This window comes from Pimephales promelas, chromosome 4 (assembly GCF_988280905.1).
Source record: "Pimephales promelas chromosome 4, fPimPro1.hap1.1, whole genome shotgun sequence".
Lineage (NCBI taxonomy): Eukaryota > Metazoa > Chordata > Actinopteri > Cypriniformes > Leuciscidae > Pimephales > Pimephales promelas.
Genome location: NC_142772.1, coordinates 36,761,210 through 36,776,867, shown reverse-complemented (window position 1 = coordinate 36,776,867; position 15,658 = coordinate 36,761,210). Strand labels below are relative to the sequence as shown.

The 15,658-nt window shown below is 39.0% G+C and overlaps 2 protein-coding genes across 5 annotated transcripts in view; both read right to left on the bottom strand.

Annotated features, from left to right (window-relative positions):
* Positions 1-8,985, bottom strand: part of ap1b1 (adaptor related protein complex 1 subunit beta 1) — a 31,256-nt gene extending 22,271 nt beyond the window's left edge. For 2 of the 4 annotated variants that reach the window (XM_039658452.2, XM_039658454.2), the window contains exons 1-11: positions 8,633-8,671; positions 6,258-6,318; positions 5,696-5,801; positions 5,417-5,552; positions 3,726-3,971; positions 2,610-2,800; positions 2,067-2,288; positions 1,847-1,967; positions 1,144-1,239; positions 797-912; positions 364-529 (exon numbers count right to left, since the gene is read on the bottom strand). In XM_039658452.2, the coding sequence (XP_039514386.2) occupies positions 364-529; positions 797-912; positions 1,144-1,239; positions 1,847-1,967; positions 2,067-2,288; positions 2,610-2,800; positions 3,726-3,971; positions 5,417-5,552; positions 5,696-5,801; positions 6,258-6,318; positions 8,633-8,656 (1,485 nt within the window). In that variant the 5' untranslated portion in view covers positions 8,657-8,671. Of the gene's footprint in view, positions 1-363; positions 530-796; positions 913-1,143; positions 1,240-1,846; positions 1,968-2,066; positions 2,289-2,609; positions 2,801-3,725; positions 3,972-5,416; positions 5,553-5,695; positions 5,802-6,257; positions 6,319-8,632; positions 8,672-8,864 lie in introns of those variants that run through there. The other 2 variants (XM_089130420.1, XM_089130421.1) reach the window with 2 other exon arrangements.
* A 387-nt stretch (positions 8,986-9,372) lies between these two features.
* gas2l1 (growth arrest specific 2 like 1) overlaps positions 9,373-15,658 on the bottom strand; it is a 33,722-nt gene continuing 27,436 nt past the window's right edge. Inside the window, exon 6 of the mRNA XM_039659505.2 lies at positions 9,373-14,134. Within this exon, the coding sequence (XP_039515439.2) occupies positions 12,142-14,134 (1,993 nt within the window). The 3' untranslated portion in view covers positions 9,373-12,141. The remainder of the gene's footprint in view (positions 14,135-15,658) is intronic.

The following is a 15,658-nucleotide window of genomic DNA, read 5'->3' as shown; positions in this document are numbered from 1 at the left end:
AAGCAGGTTCGGTTGAGTCTCTGTTCATCATATAAAGCGATCGAGCATCTTCTGAAAATTTGAACAAAACCGATTAAATCATATGGATTAGTTTTACAATCTCTTTATGAACTTTTTGAAGCGTCAAAGTGTCCGTTGCGTAGCTCACTTTGGGGCAGAAAGCTCTCAGATTAAAAAAAATAAAAAATCTTAATTTATGTTCCAAAGATGAACAAAACTCTTACTGCTTTGAAATGACATGAGGGTGATTAATGACACAATTTTCATCTTCAGGTGAACTATCCCTTTAATACAATAGAAAAAAACAGCTGTTTCTTATTTCATAAGCAAACATTTTAATAAGTGATTTGAAAGGCACTTCACCTGTGTGCTCTCATCATGAAAGCCTTCCAGGAAGCTCTCCAGCAGCTCGTCAGCATTGTCAATCCTCTCTGCGTACTCTCCCACAATCCAGATCATTGCTGCCCGGGCCTCAGGCTCATCCAGAGAGTCGAGGTTCTCACACAGGGTGGCAATCACGCTCTCGTACCTAGAAGCACAATAAAGAAGAAAGCCACAATGAAGCTGCAAAAAATAGCCAAATTACATAGTGGGGTGGGGGGGAGGCTGGGTTCAGTGAATCTTTATTAAATGTTTCTTAAACACATTTGAGAATGAAAGGCAGGGCAAAACAGAGGCTGAGCCAGGACAATTGACCTCTAACATCTGAATAACGAACCTTAGCCAAACAGAAATAGGATTCAGTTTTGAGAAACAGCTTCATTGGCAATGTATAGCAAACAGATGAGAAACCTACTTGTTGGGGTACTTTCGGAAGATGTCCTTGATGACCACAATAGCTTCCTGCACCACATAATTGACCTTGGTCTGAATGAGGTCAAGCAGCGTGCTGACACAACGCTCTGCTGATTGCTGTAATGAAGAAAGGAGAGACCAAAAGACAGATCAGCTGATTTGCATAAATGGGATCGTGCAAAAATTAACCAATTAAGCAGTAGGCTTTTGTTTCACATCAGGTTGAATCCTTTCATTAGGAGCGGTGCACTTTACAATTAAAATGAACATGATTGCCATTGTTAACACTATTACTAAATTAATTAACTCTGGCCATCTGTTATCTTATTCAGGGTTAGGCCAGCTCACCTCTACTTTAATAGCGCAGCGGCCAATGGCTCGTACAGCTTTACGCACAAAGTCTACGTCCACTTCAGTGGCGTATTCCTTCAGCTCAGCCAGCACCTACACAACCCAAACACACATACGTTTAACAGACTCTCAGAAGCACATTTCAAATGTTGATGTGACACAGTGAGCTTCAAAAGTGAGTGATGTTGACAAATAGGATTGAAAAACGTTTGCCATTTCAGCTTCACATGCTATTTCATGGTAGGTACAGATTCTACATTCAATAAATACAAACATTTTAAATTAAAGTATTTAAATTTGAAACAAAAAAACTACTAAACAAGTGTAGTATATTAAAGGTTCTTTATTTGTACTTGATAAAAATCAGTCAATCGAAAATTGGGCAGATCAAAAATATGCCTTTTAAAGTCCATTCAAATTTTTCAAGAAAAAAAAAGAAAAACTAATTTCATGCATTTTCAGTACAGTTGTCATTAAAGCAAAAGAGTGACAAACCAAATACTAAGACATTCTGATATCTGACAGTTGTCAGGTCACTTTTCACTCAAATTATTATGTTGATAATATAAATTGTATTAATTAAACACAACAGAAGTATTTACAATATTAATCTCAGACTTTTGGACTCCACTGTATTTGGATGGTGTAATATATAAATGTATGAACATAAAGGATCAGTGCGAGTGCGCGTTTTATTCACCTGAGCAATGTTGGCCTGAGACGCAAGGCGGATCATGATATCCAGCTTCTCCAGCTTGACATAGATCGGATCATTATATTTCACAAAGAATACCTTCATCTCATGCTTTAGAATTTCAGGCCTGGTAGAAACAAAAATTAAAATGTATATATTTTTTTTAAATCCCCAAATCTTCACCACTTTGATTAAACAAATGTATTTTCCTCAGCTTTACACCTACCGTTTCTGTACGATGAGGTTGATGTTCCTTAGGGCAACATACTGCAGTTCAGGTTCAGCTGAGAGGAGCGTGACCAAGGGAGGAGCAAGTTTCTTTAGCAGGGTGCCGTAATAATCTAGATCTTTAGGAAGCATCTCCATGAACTTCATCAGAACCTTCACGGCAGACAGCACCACGGCAGAGTTGGCGTGGGACAACCGTGGAGTTACACGCTCACAGATACTGTGGGAGGACAGTGAGACCAATGCTTCAAAAAGGCAAATCTTTAAGGGTAAATACACACTCACTGCATAGTTTCGGTTGTATAATAATTTCCAAATAATTACAATCTACATTTGAACAATTCTTAAAATCCCTAACCGAATCAACACTGATTCAATTGTAGGTCAATTAGATTCAGATTTAGATTGGGTAATCAATACCAATAACTACACTGAATCAGCTTTATTAGTGAAGCTAGTGTCTATGTATTGTGTAGACTTCATTAGAGAATCAATTTAGAGTCCATCACACAGGAGTGATGAAATAACATTGCCCTCTGACCTCTGTGACTCGCGGTCGTCACGGGGTGTGTAGTTGGCCAGGCAGTCGAGGATGAAGATCTGACCCCATTCAGTGCATTCATTAAGGGCTGTCAGAAGCTTATTAATGGTCTGAGGATTCAGGTCCAGAAGGTTGCTGTTAGGATGAGATTCTGCTATCTCGGACAGAGCCGCAACTGCATTTGCTACCACCTAATGGAGGAAAAAACAAAACAAAGGCATTAAACTCAATACAGTGGTAGTGTGTGTGCACGGGCTCAGGTTTCGCACAACAAAAGCATGTAATTACACACCATGGAGACTAAGAGAGAGAGCTAAATGACGCTGCCATGCAGGGTTGTGCAGGAGTACTGTGATGTGACAGCAACAATCAATCATGAAAACAATGATCGCCGTGACTTTAAAAAATATTTCTTTTTTTATCTTATGGGCTATTGCGGCATTTTGGGGGGTACCTGAGGTCTGACTGGTTAGAGTTTGGACAGCATGCCATCCAGTCTGAATAATAAAAGGGAAACTATGGATTTGTGATGCCTAGAATCACTTTGATTATGAAAAACAGTTAAGTGCAAGATGTGCAAGGACAATCTGCCATATATATATATATATAATATTATAATGAGTTGTTATACTACACTATTGTAATATAATGTCGTGAATTCTTTGTGTTTCAGTGTTACTGTTATGGGAAGAGCACATCCGCAACAGAAGCTAAAGGGATGGTTCACCCAAAAATAAAAATGGTCATCATTTACTCACTCTCTGGTTGTTCCAAACCTGTATGAGTTTCTTTCTTCTGTTGAACACAAAAGATGATGTTTTAAAAAATGTTGGTAACCAGACAGTTGACAGTAGCCAATGACTTCCATTATATATATTTTTCCAACTATGGAAGTCAATGGCTACCGTCAACTGTTTGATTACTGACAATATTCAAAATATCTTCTTTTGTGTTCAACAAGAAACGCATACAGGTTTGGAACAACTGGATAACAATTAGCTTGGATTAACAAATACACTCTTATTGTATGATTTGCCTTAGTTCAGAGAGTATTCTTAAGAATATTGCCAGTATCTAACCAGCATTTAGATTTGAAATACTTAAGTTGTGTCTCACCATGGGGTTTGAGTCAGAGATCAGGTCTTTTAGGGTGTCCAGGAAGCCCTGGTCTTCTACCAGCTGAGCGTTAATGTCATGGAGCTTAGCAACACAAACTGCAGCAGTCTTCCTCACATAGGGGTCTTCATCTTTCAGACACTTCCTCAGAGGTTCACACAGGTACTCCGTGATCTTGTCCACTCGGATGCAGCCCATGGTGCGCACAGCCAGCGCACGGATCAGAGGGTTTGGGTCCTCACAGTCCTGCAGAAGAGAGCATATAACCAACACACATTACACCTAAAACATAGACATTGTCAGATAGACACTGCGGTTCAAAATGTTTTTTTTTTTTTTGAAAAATATCTTTCACCAAGGCAACTTTATTTGACCATATTACAGTATAAACCACACTAATATTATGGCAGTTTAAAAACACTCGGTTTCTGTGAAAGTCTTAGTGATGACGTTGAAAAGGAGATAAATAAAAACACAGATGCATAATTCATAACAGATTCTCAAAGAGCTGGAAACTTTTTTCTTCTGTTTTCTAACTTGCTGTGATAGGCTTAAATCTTCAATCTAGTTAGTTGCTTTGGTAATGTGTCTCTCTTTCCGTTCTCAGATGTGTGTGAAGCCATCAAAAACTCAGTGCTGATGGAGCACACTGCACCCTCCTATAAAGACTGACTATTCTAGTACTCAGAGAGAATAAAGTTTCTCTGCTGTTGCCAAGCTTATGACTTGCTTTTAAAGCACTTCACTGTCCAGAATGTTGGTTTCATAACTTTAGAGTGCATTTTATAATGCACACTAGTACGGCTGTCACGACATTCAGATTCACTACATGACTACATGGCCAAAAGAATTCACAATAGCGATATCTACAGAAATCTTGAAAAAAATAATAATAATGCTATCAGTCAAATTCATCTTTACTCTTATTCTTTCATTCATATTCATTCAACAGTGGTTGACGAATCAGGGAAGGATACGTCATGACTGATAACACCCAATCATAGAGCCGAGCGTCAGCATTTCTGAAGTCTACCGTTTCATCTCGTCTACACTAAAACGCCCTCCGGATATTCAAAACGCAAAACGGAGCTGCAGCATTTCTAAACTTCTCCGTTTTAGGTCTTCGTTTTTCCCGTTTTAGTCTGGACGGGAGTTGCAAAACGTAGCAAAAGGTCTCCGTTTTTAAATGAAAACGCAGTAGTGTGGACGGGGCCTAAGTCAATGTTTTCTCAAAACTCCCTATTGCAGCTTTAAATGTCTTATTATCATTAAAATATGACAAGATTACGACAGCAATTTTACGACCTTGTCCATCAAAACGATGGACAGTGTGAAAGTGTAACGCGACCTCTGCCTGGAATATCTCCAGTTTTATTACTCCAATGAGTCTCACTTCTGGTGTGAGGGCACCCTCTGGAGTTGAGTATGAATGGCCAAATCTGCAAGATAACGGAGGCGGAGGTGGGTGAACAGGTTGGTGGTTAAATTTCTTGGCGTGCGGGTGTCTTGTCTCTCATATCCGACGACATGCTTTTTCCGACATTTAAGTTTTCTGCATTGGAAAGTAAAATAATACGTAATATCTATCTATAGCCTGTGCAAACTGCATCACAATATATTGAAAATACTAATAAATGCCTTAAAATAAAACAAAACTATTAAGCCGTTTCACTGATGTCTCTGAACCTTACCTTTACAAAGGTGTTCACTGCCATAATGGCCATGTCTGGTTGGCTCTTGGCATAATTCATCAAATACAGATAAACCAGCTTTTTCAGCTCCAGATTATCCGTCTGCATGCAGTTGACAACATCAGGAAACAGAGCACTGGGGACAAAGATATTAAGATCAAAAACTCCATAAACGCCATTCTGTTCCAAAAGATAAACATGATGGATGATATCGCATATAAAACCTCCTGTAAAAGAGTCGGACATTAATACTTCACTGTGAAACACGGCTTGTCTTACCTGACATCTTTTCCCACTGTCATAGACGCAATGACCTTCTTCACTGCCTCCTTTTTCTTCTCTTTCTTATCACTATTGAGCTCTGCCTTCAACTCAAAGATCTCCCCTGAAGGGTCAGACACACAAGACAACAGACATTTATGACTTTTTTTAGATGTCACATAACCCGTGAATGACAATGATGTGCTCTCAGAAAACAGTTTTTCTTATGCAATAAAAGAGAAGACAATGATTCAATCATAATTTGGTGTTCACCGTTTTTCTCGGCTTTGACCAAGTAACATGCAGCTCTATTTGCAGTTAAAAATACTTCTGGCACAATCATGTGACTGATTTAGACTGCCACACAATTACGCAATATTAGTAGCCGCTAGTACACCATGTTCTGCAGAGTAAAAAAAAAAATAAGCAGGCATATGTAGCAAAGTGCTAAATGTTGTTCCCATGTTGTGCAGTGCAGTTGATGATCTGCATTGGCCACAACAGACACACATTTCATGACTTAATGTGATGTACTAATCCCAAAACAGCTTTCTTTAAAGTAAATCGGAAAAAAACAGACCTTTCTTGGTAGTGGTGAAATATTTGGAGTCTGTCATCTTGGATCCCAAGCCTCGGTTCTCCTGCAGCAGAAAAGTAAGAAACATTCATAAGCACTCCACAAGAAAAGTGAGGAAGAGAATAAGGGAGGTAGGATAGTGAAAATGTGCAAGCGCAGGGGAATAAGAGGAAGTCGAGTCCCTGTCCTGCTGATACCTTCACTGATGTTTCTTAGAGATTGTGGAGTGGGGAAAAACATATTGTTAAAGCTTCTTGTTCTCTTTCAGTCAGCAAATTATACTTTCTGTGCACAATGATTGCCTTCTCACAGTCTTTAAATCTGCTGGGAAGAGTTTCCCAAATTCCCATTTCCTGTTATTGCACATTAGACTCTTGCCATCACCTGAAAGGTCTTTTAATAGGAAGATTCAGCTGATTCAGCTGGAGTGATGACAAGTTTTTTTTATTTGTGTACACTACTGTTCAAAAGAGTTGAGGTCGGTAAGATTTTTAAAAATGTTTTTGAAAGATCTCATGCTAAAAGGCTGCAATTTTTGACACACAAAGATTCAGTCAAAAACTGTGAAATAATATTATTTCTACTTTTCTACATTTTACTCCATTACTCAAGTCTCAAATCACATGATCCTTCAGAAATAATTTTAATGTGCTGATTTGGTGTTCAAGAAACATTTCTTATTGTTATTATCAAGGTTAAAAGAGTTGAGCTGTGTAATATTTGTGATATTATTTGTAACAATGTAAAAGTCTTAACTGTCGCTTTTGATCAATTATTTAATGCATCCTCACTGAATATATCTAACATTTTAATTTTATTTACAGATCGTTAAACTTGTTAGCTGTCCGTTATTGGACACTTCCAATTACGTAATAAATTAAACATGGCTGAATACAAACAGAGACACGGGTTGTCCGAGATGAGTGTAATATTGGCAACATTAAAAATAGAGTAACTTTAACCTCTTATTTTATACTTCAATTTAAAAAAATAAAAATCGAGTGAAGCTTAGGATGAACATAAGAGGACAAAAACAGCCATGAATGTGTTGCATTTACAAATATTCTATCTTCCCTTATAACTTTTTCAGACTGCTACAATAAAGAGGCTGTAGAATTGTTATCTGTAAGCCTGAATTACCCATGTAACCCTGCTGACCATATGCAAACTTATTATGATCACCCATGAACCACGACTTATCAGTTAACGGTCACACCAGTCTAAGGCCTTTGAAGACAATACTCACAGACAGTACAAGGTAAGGCAACATTACAGTCAACTGACTCTGGACATGCATAAGTTATTCATTGTTCAAGCACTGCTGTGTTATTTCATTACAAAAACATACAAAATCACTACAATACATTAACTAACACCGCTTAGAAACAATTACCATTTTAGCCAGAGTTTAAAAAAAAATAATAATCAGTAATTTATTAATTATATAAGCAAGGACAACACATTTATCAAAATTGACAGTAAAGACATTTAGAATACTTTGCTACAAAAGTCTAAAAACAGTAAATGTTACAAAGTATTCATGTTGTCAATAAATACTGTTCTTTTGAACACCATTAATGCATAAACAAATGTTTCTTGAGCACCAAATCCGCATATCAAAATGATTTCTGAAGGACCATGTGACACTGAAGACTGATGATGCTGAAAATGTAGGTTTGCCATCAAAGGAATAAATTGCATTTTAAAATACTGTATATTCAAATAGAAAACAGTTATTTTAAAACTAATTTCTGAAAGCTTTTAACATTGTAAGAAGAGCACAAGAATTAACCACCAATTTTGTCGAGAAATCAACAACTACATAAACCAACTTAACCAGTATTAGTTGGACTCAAAAATTGATACCGCCGCGTAAACAAGATTAGGAACAATAGACAGTATAACGTTGACACACACTTGCTATTGCTAATCTAAGTTACAGCCATTCCAGCATGTTCACATTTAACCGAAAATAATAATCTATCTCGTCAACCTGTGAGGCGGCGTCCCACTCCCCAGCTAGTGCAATAACTAACTTACAGATAAAGTAACGTTAGCTGTCAACTGTCAAAGAGCTGCCCTACACTACTAAACGAATGTTTACGTGATTCATTCAGAACCTGGTCGTAATCGTAAATGATTATTACCAACAATCGTAACATCACAACTGGTTTAAAGTAACGTTACGTGGCACAGCAGTGACTGCAGCAGGTGACAGACACACTCACTCAACCGCTTCAGTGGAAGTAAAAGCCACAGAGCTAACTAGCAAAACCCATTTATTACGTCTCGAATAGGAAATTTCAAACTCATTTAAACCCATATCTATCAACGAGTATTTCTTCTAACCCTTTAGAGCGAAATAGGCCGTCACTCACACATAGTTGACTTGCCCACTCCATTTTTGGCGGATGAATGAACCTGCTCGCGGAGATGTAGAGTCGATGGATGAGCTAGCTAAATGCTAACGGCTCGCGAGCTGAAGCTTCATGACCTTCTATAATCAGGGCTTATGAGAGCGCACAGTAATCCTTTAATCTACAGTGCGGTATTACTGAACCAACCAAGCAGTGCACAAAGCCATAGATGAGTGGAAACGAGTCGCCATACCTTAGTAAAACCAAGAAATGCTCCTTACCGAAGTGAAGTGAGTGTGTACAAGTCGGCCTTCTTCCTTCCCTCCCACCTTACATGTTTTGTCATATGATTCACACTTCCGTCTTCCGCCTTCATGGAGAAGAGTTTTATCAGGTTACACTATTTGCCGATTGCACTAAATTAAAGTAAAATCTCAAATGATTTACAGATTTAATTCACTTACTACACAACTCGGATTTTGATATAGTTGTGTGAGGTAATATTACACCTGATGCTTGCACTTGATATTCTATGGGCAATATTATAGAGGGTGCAAAATTTGCTGGGTTATTCTGTAATATTTTCATCAAATAACAATATCGTCACCAATGTTTTATTTTTTATTTCAATGTTAAGTTTAACAAATTTATTTTATCTTGAACATAAATGTACATTTTCAAATGCAGAATATTTTGCAATTTTGTTAATTTTGTAAAGATTAGGATATACATATAATGGAAGACAAGCACAAAACAAATAATTTGATCCAAAACATCTTTTATTACAAGAATTAAATTAACAGCAATTGGTTTTCAAGGAACAGTGGAATGTTGGTCTTGCAATATTGCTATTCAACACAGACAAATTCCACAATGTCAAGACCTTACATTTTATTGTCATCATTAAAGAAAAATAATCAGCCAAAAAAAAAGTAATTTAAGAGTAAATCCATAGACATTCAAATTTCAAATCATCCAACAGCCTTTTCATTTATTGAAACCAGAGCGTGACTGTAGATTCGACGTGCATTTTGTAAATCACATCTGAACATCATATTTGTGTAATGCAAATTAGATGGTTCTGCTCAAGTAAATAAAATGTGTGAATCTACATGCCTTTAGTTCTGATGTCAATAATGAATAAAGAAAAACAGAACCCATTCATGCAATAAATTATTTAAGAAATGTCTATATGTGATTAGAAACGCATAAATGTAATCACAAAAGAAACATCTTTCTGTCTTTTTTTTCTTGGAAATAAAAACAGAATAAATACGATTGGAGTTCAAATCAGTTTACTGTACAAATGTATGGCAGTTAATGATTAGATATTGAAAAGATAACTGGATGTGTAGTGTGTATATGTGACTATGAGAATTAGGCACAGCAACCATTAATGTAATCTGAAAGACTGCAGAAAGCTCAACTGTCCTTATTTGTATTTAGGTATGACATTTAACAAAGTCCTAACGTGTCACAGCAGGCATGCTAACAGTAATATGGTTGCAGTCATTTAGGCAAAACTTGAACACTGAAATCAATTCCCATTAACATCTCCCTCACTTTTCCTGACCCATTTTTGATGGCAGTTTAACAAGTAAACAATTCATCCATTCATTCAGAAACATACAACATTGTCCCTTTATGATAGTACAGTTTACACCCAACCAAATCACCAAGGCCTAATAACTTACTCATTCAATATAAATAAACAATCCAACGCCAAAGCAATATGTGTTTAGTGTAATTCATTTGACTGAACTCAAAAATGAAAATTCTGATATTATTTACTTTCCCCTTAAGTTGTTCCAAATGCGTATGACAGAAGATATTTTTAAGAATACGGGTAACCAAACAGTTGACAGGCCCCACTGACTTCCACAGTATAGGAGAAAAAAATACTGTACAAGTCAATGGGGTTACCAACATTCTTCAAAATACCTTTGTGTTCAGCAGAAGAAAGAAATTCATACAGTTTTGGAAGAACTTGAGGGTGAAGAAATGATGACAGAATATTCATTCTGTACTGCAAGTCACACAACACATCTGACTTAGTCAAAGCATTCCACCACTTGGTGGCGCCACTAAACTTTAAAATAAACGTAATGTCTGATGATGATTACGGTGGAAAATATCACTACGTCATACACAGTTTTGGACTCCATATTGCTTTCACAATAAAAGTTCTGCAATAAAAATGATTTCCATTTTCTAGTTTGTAGTGATTTCCATGTTTTGAGAAACATCCTATTGATGTTTAATATAAGTGTCCTTCATTTCTCACTTGTAGATAATAAATCAAGTAATTACTTTAATTTAAACACAAACTTCAAACAGAAGAATGCTAATAAAGCAGGATCTTGTTACCATTACCCTCACATGTGTGATTGTCACAGTTAGCAATGGGCCAAAAAAACAGAATCCAACACACATTCTCTACCTCACACACAGATATTTCCACCCAGATACATACACACAACATCCCGTCATCTCTACTTCACAAACACAACTTCTCATTCTTTAAGGCAAGAAAATTTGTCAAGGCAAAATTCAATAGCAACATTGCATAGCTAAGGCAGAATTAACATACTGAAATAAACAGCGTATGTTTTATACATTAGTATTAAATTCAATTAATAATTATATTTACATTACACGACCCCACATTTCAGCAAATGAACATATATTACATATAATCCTTTACATTAACCATATTAGTATGTACAAAACATAATACACACAAATACAAGATACTTGTCTGCCAAGGTGATAACATCCTCTCATAAACGTTTCTGAGATATCCTCAAAATGATGAAACAAGTTGATATTCCATTCTATTTAGCCTGGGCTATAAACAGTACAGTCATTTAATTGTATTTCCAATTTGGATTCCACATGGAAGTATGTTCAAAGCGTCATTTAGGTGCTTGCCTTGCACACAAAATTACCCTAAAATTATTCCACCATCATCTTATTTGCTCTACGCGTTATACAGCTCGTATTCTCCAGTATACAGTAAACTCTGTATATTACAATTCCCTGATTAAAATGTCTATACTTTGTTCCAATCCTAACAAATGAAACCTGAACTAAACCAATGAGGACTAAAATTAGTCCTCATGGAACAAATTCAGAAAAAGGTAATAAGGACATGGACGTTTGGAGAAGCATTAAAACCGAGATCCCCTAAAGGGAAATGTGTTCATTTTCTTTCCCAAACAGAAAAAATATGACTCAATGAACGAAATCAAACATATCTCAGATGGTGCTGAATTACTTCAGAACAGGCTATGTTGGTCCAAGATGTCAAGAATGGCATTGGTAGTGTACTTAGCCCCTTTAGGACAAATGTATATCTCCAGTGAATTGACAATAAGGATTCCTGCTACATGTTGTACACCAGTCAGATGTGCAATGTCTCTGTCTTACAAATGTGCTTTTTTGCCACTCCTCTCTCTAATCTGACTGTAAAGCTGTATATGCTGAGCAAAGGAACATTAGCCAAGGCTTGCGTACATTGTCATCATTCACTACATCCAAGCCTCATTGTCCAGGCTGGACTCTGAAGAGTAAGCACACTCTCTAGAGCCCATAGCCGGGGATCGCTGCTGGGGCTGGATGAGGTCCGCAAAGGCCTGGTGCAAAGCTTTGTGCGAGGGTTGGTTAGTGTTTAAACGTGGGGACTGTGGTGGGGTCTGGAGGGGAGACGAGTTGGCGGGAGACTGCCGACAATGATTTCTGTATTGTAAAGGTGTAGGGATGCGTGACGGGCTGTTCTCAGGTCTGTTGTCAGTGCGAGGTCTTATCCTTGGCCGCAGCTTGAGCTTGTAGATGGATGGCACCCTCTCTGTCTTCTTTTGACCCTTCTTGGAACGGAGGACGACTGTGCCATCCGCATCCCCATTGGCCAGTGGTAGAGGTGGAGTGCAGGAGCCTTCAGATGGAGGCTCACTCATGCTCAAGCACATGGAGGAGCTTTCACTGGAGGAGTCCTGGTAGGAACAGTCATCTAGAGGTGGTGGAGGGGAGGGAAATGACTCCGGAAGAGTCTGGACAGCATTGTCAAATGGTAGATCTTGGGGATGTGCACTTTGTGGCATGTTTCCCTCCACCACAACCCATTCCTCCAGGTCTTGCTGGCTCTCCATTGGCACCTCAGTCAAAGGGAGGCTTCCATTGGTGTCTTTGGAGAGGCACACTGATCTGGATAGGCCTGGATTTGAGGCTTCTCCTTCCTCTGTGGAGCTGGAGATGGCAGGGAGCTTACGGAGACCACCTTTACTACCCCATCGCCCTCCCTCCAGGAGCCCTCCATGAATCTGGCTATGGAGAAGGACAGGTGGGTCCTCGAGTGCACAGGCACGGTGATTAGTCCGTTTGGACTCTCGCAAATCAGGCAGAACTCCTACCTTACCTCCGACATTAAGAGACGACGTTGAAGAGTTAGACGAAGAGTAAGCAGAGTCTGTAACGTTAGTGTCACCTGAAGAGGTTGGGAGCACCCCTAAACCTTGATGGGAGACAGGGAGCTGAAGTGACCTCATTTCCCTTACAGTGGACTCTTTACCCAGCCCAGCCTTGACTTGTTGCGTGTTGGCTAGGAACTCTGCCTCAAAGCTACGATACAGATCTTGCTCCCTTTGAGGATCCAGACTTGGCAGCAGGTGTAAACTAAACATACTCTTGTCCTCCTGGATCTCCTGCAGCTGGTTGTAGGGATTTGCCCTATTTCTTTGGTCTCTCCCTGTGGATCGTGCATTGTGAGCTGATCGAGGGGAACGTGGAGGGTGGAGAGGATTTGATCGCGGAGAAGAATGTGGAGAGCGCCGCCCTGGCTGTGTGACTGGGGGAAGCAGCTTCCGGCTCCCAGAGGAAGGAGACCGAGGAGCAGGGGGACGTGGTGTTACCATCCCCTTTTTCGCAGGACTTCCGTTGGTGCAGCCTTTAACGGGTGAGTTTGAGGCAGAGGAGGATGTTTGTTTTCTGGGCATACTTCCACTTATTCTTGAGGATGCTGCGGGCATATTCTTGGGTCTCAGTTCATCTCTCCGATCTATGGAAAGCAGCTGAGGGTCTCTGCGGCGAGGTGATGATCCGGGACTGACTTCACCCAATCGGCCTCTAGGTGTCTTGCCCTGACTGAGGGAGCGTGGAGCTTGGAGCCTCCGTGGACCTTCGGGCCCCAGTGATCTGCCTCTCTCTGTGCGGGGTGTTCGATGTACCTCTGCCGGGCCCTGTGGTGGACTCGGTTTTAGGATTGAGGTGGACTGCGGTGCTGGGCGCTCTCTGGAAGCACTACGGGCACGGGTCTGAGGGGCTCTCAGGGCTGCTGCTCCAGGACGCTCAATAAGGTGTTTGCCCTCCTTACGGTTCACCAGCAGCACCACCTCATCTCCATGAGCATGCCGTGTACCCAGAGAGAAGCGACTTCCTCCTGTGCTTCCTCCTCCACCTTTAGAAGAGGCTGTAGAAGAGTCACTATCTCCTGAAAGTCTGCGAGTCATAAGATGAGATTCCTTATTCCTGTGTGTAAGAGAAAAGAGAGAAAGATATAGATGGATATATCGCAATGTACGAGATTACATAAAACCAAGCCAGGATTCTCAGATAGGTAACTGGCAGACATTTGTGACGTTTTTTGTGTCACATATACACCACCGTTCAAAAGTTTGGGGTCGATAAGATTTTTTCAAATGTTTTTTAAAAGTATTTAATCAAAAATACTGTAATATTGTGAAAAATTATTACCAAGTAAAATAACTGTTTTCTATTTTTTAATATCTATTTTAAAATGCAATTATTCCTCTGATGGTAAAGCTTAAATTTCAGCAGCCGTTATTCCAGTCTACGGTGTCACGTGATCCTTCGGAAATCATTCTGATGGGCTGATTAGTTGATTCTTTGCTCATGGCACATTGCTTACTATTATCAATGTTGAAAACAGTTGTGCAGCTCTTTAATATTTTTTTGTAAAAACCATGATATATGTTTTCAGGATTATTTGAGGATGTTCAAAAGAACAGATTTTATTCGAAATATAATTTTTTGGAAACAATATTACAGCCTTTTGACAACATGGAGAATCTCTATGAAGTGTGCAGGGAGCTGAATGTAGCCATTTCTTTGGAATTAAAGGAAACCATCAAAAGAGGGAGGGAGGGAGGGAGAGGGATTACCCATTCTCTGGCTTTATGAAACACATACACTCTTGAACTACTACTGAAGTTTTAAGAATGAAACTGACATTGCCACTCTTTCATGTAACCCAAAAGAATGTGTTATGTACACAGAGCCAAAAAAATACAAAAAACAAACAGAGTCTGCATATGAACAAAATGTACTGCTAAGAAAGTAAAAAATGCACATCCTGACAGCTTGGCTCTGTAATGTGATCCTACATAAACCTGTTGTGCAGTGCTGACCTGTTTCTGCCATGACAGACCTGGGGGCTGAGATTATCCTAATCTTCAGTAATCCAGCCTGTCTCACCTGCAGCTCCAGGAGTGCAAGTGTTAAAGTGTGCTGCTCTGATGCTTGGCCTGCATCAATAGTCAGCCTAAGGAAACCGAGGCACACAGCCAAGATAAACCAGCAAGCTGTTCGTGGTGCAGTTATACAATGCCCTCACTGCAAACATTGACGCACAAGTATTCCCCACCATCTGATGAAAATAATAAACCTTTTACAACTTCAGCATTTTTTTCTTTAGTCTTAGAGTGCAGTAATGCATGGCATGGAGTTTACACAGCATTGTTTAAACAAATTTTTATATATATGTCCCTTTGCTATGGAAATAATGTTTTTTATTTATTTATCCAAGACCATGTTATCCTTTGCATAATTAGGCAGAGAGCACTGAGGCCCTGTGAAATTGTATATAAAAAAAATTAAAAAAAAAAAAAAAAAATCGAACACAAGGGGGAGTCACAAACCAGACGAGAAGAGGATAGATGTCATGGCAATGTCACCTGGGATTAGTTCAAATCTGCTTGCAATAATCTGTGTGTGTGTGTGTGTGTGTGTGTGTGTGTGTGTGTGTATTTGCTT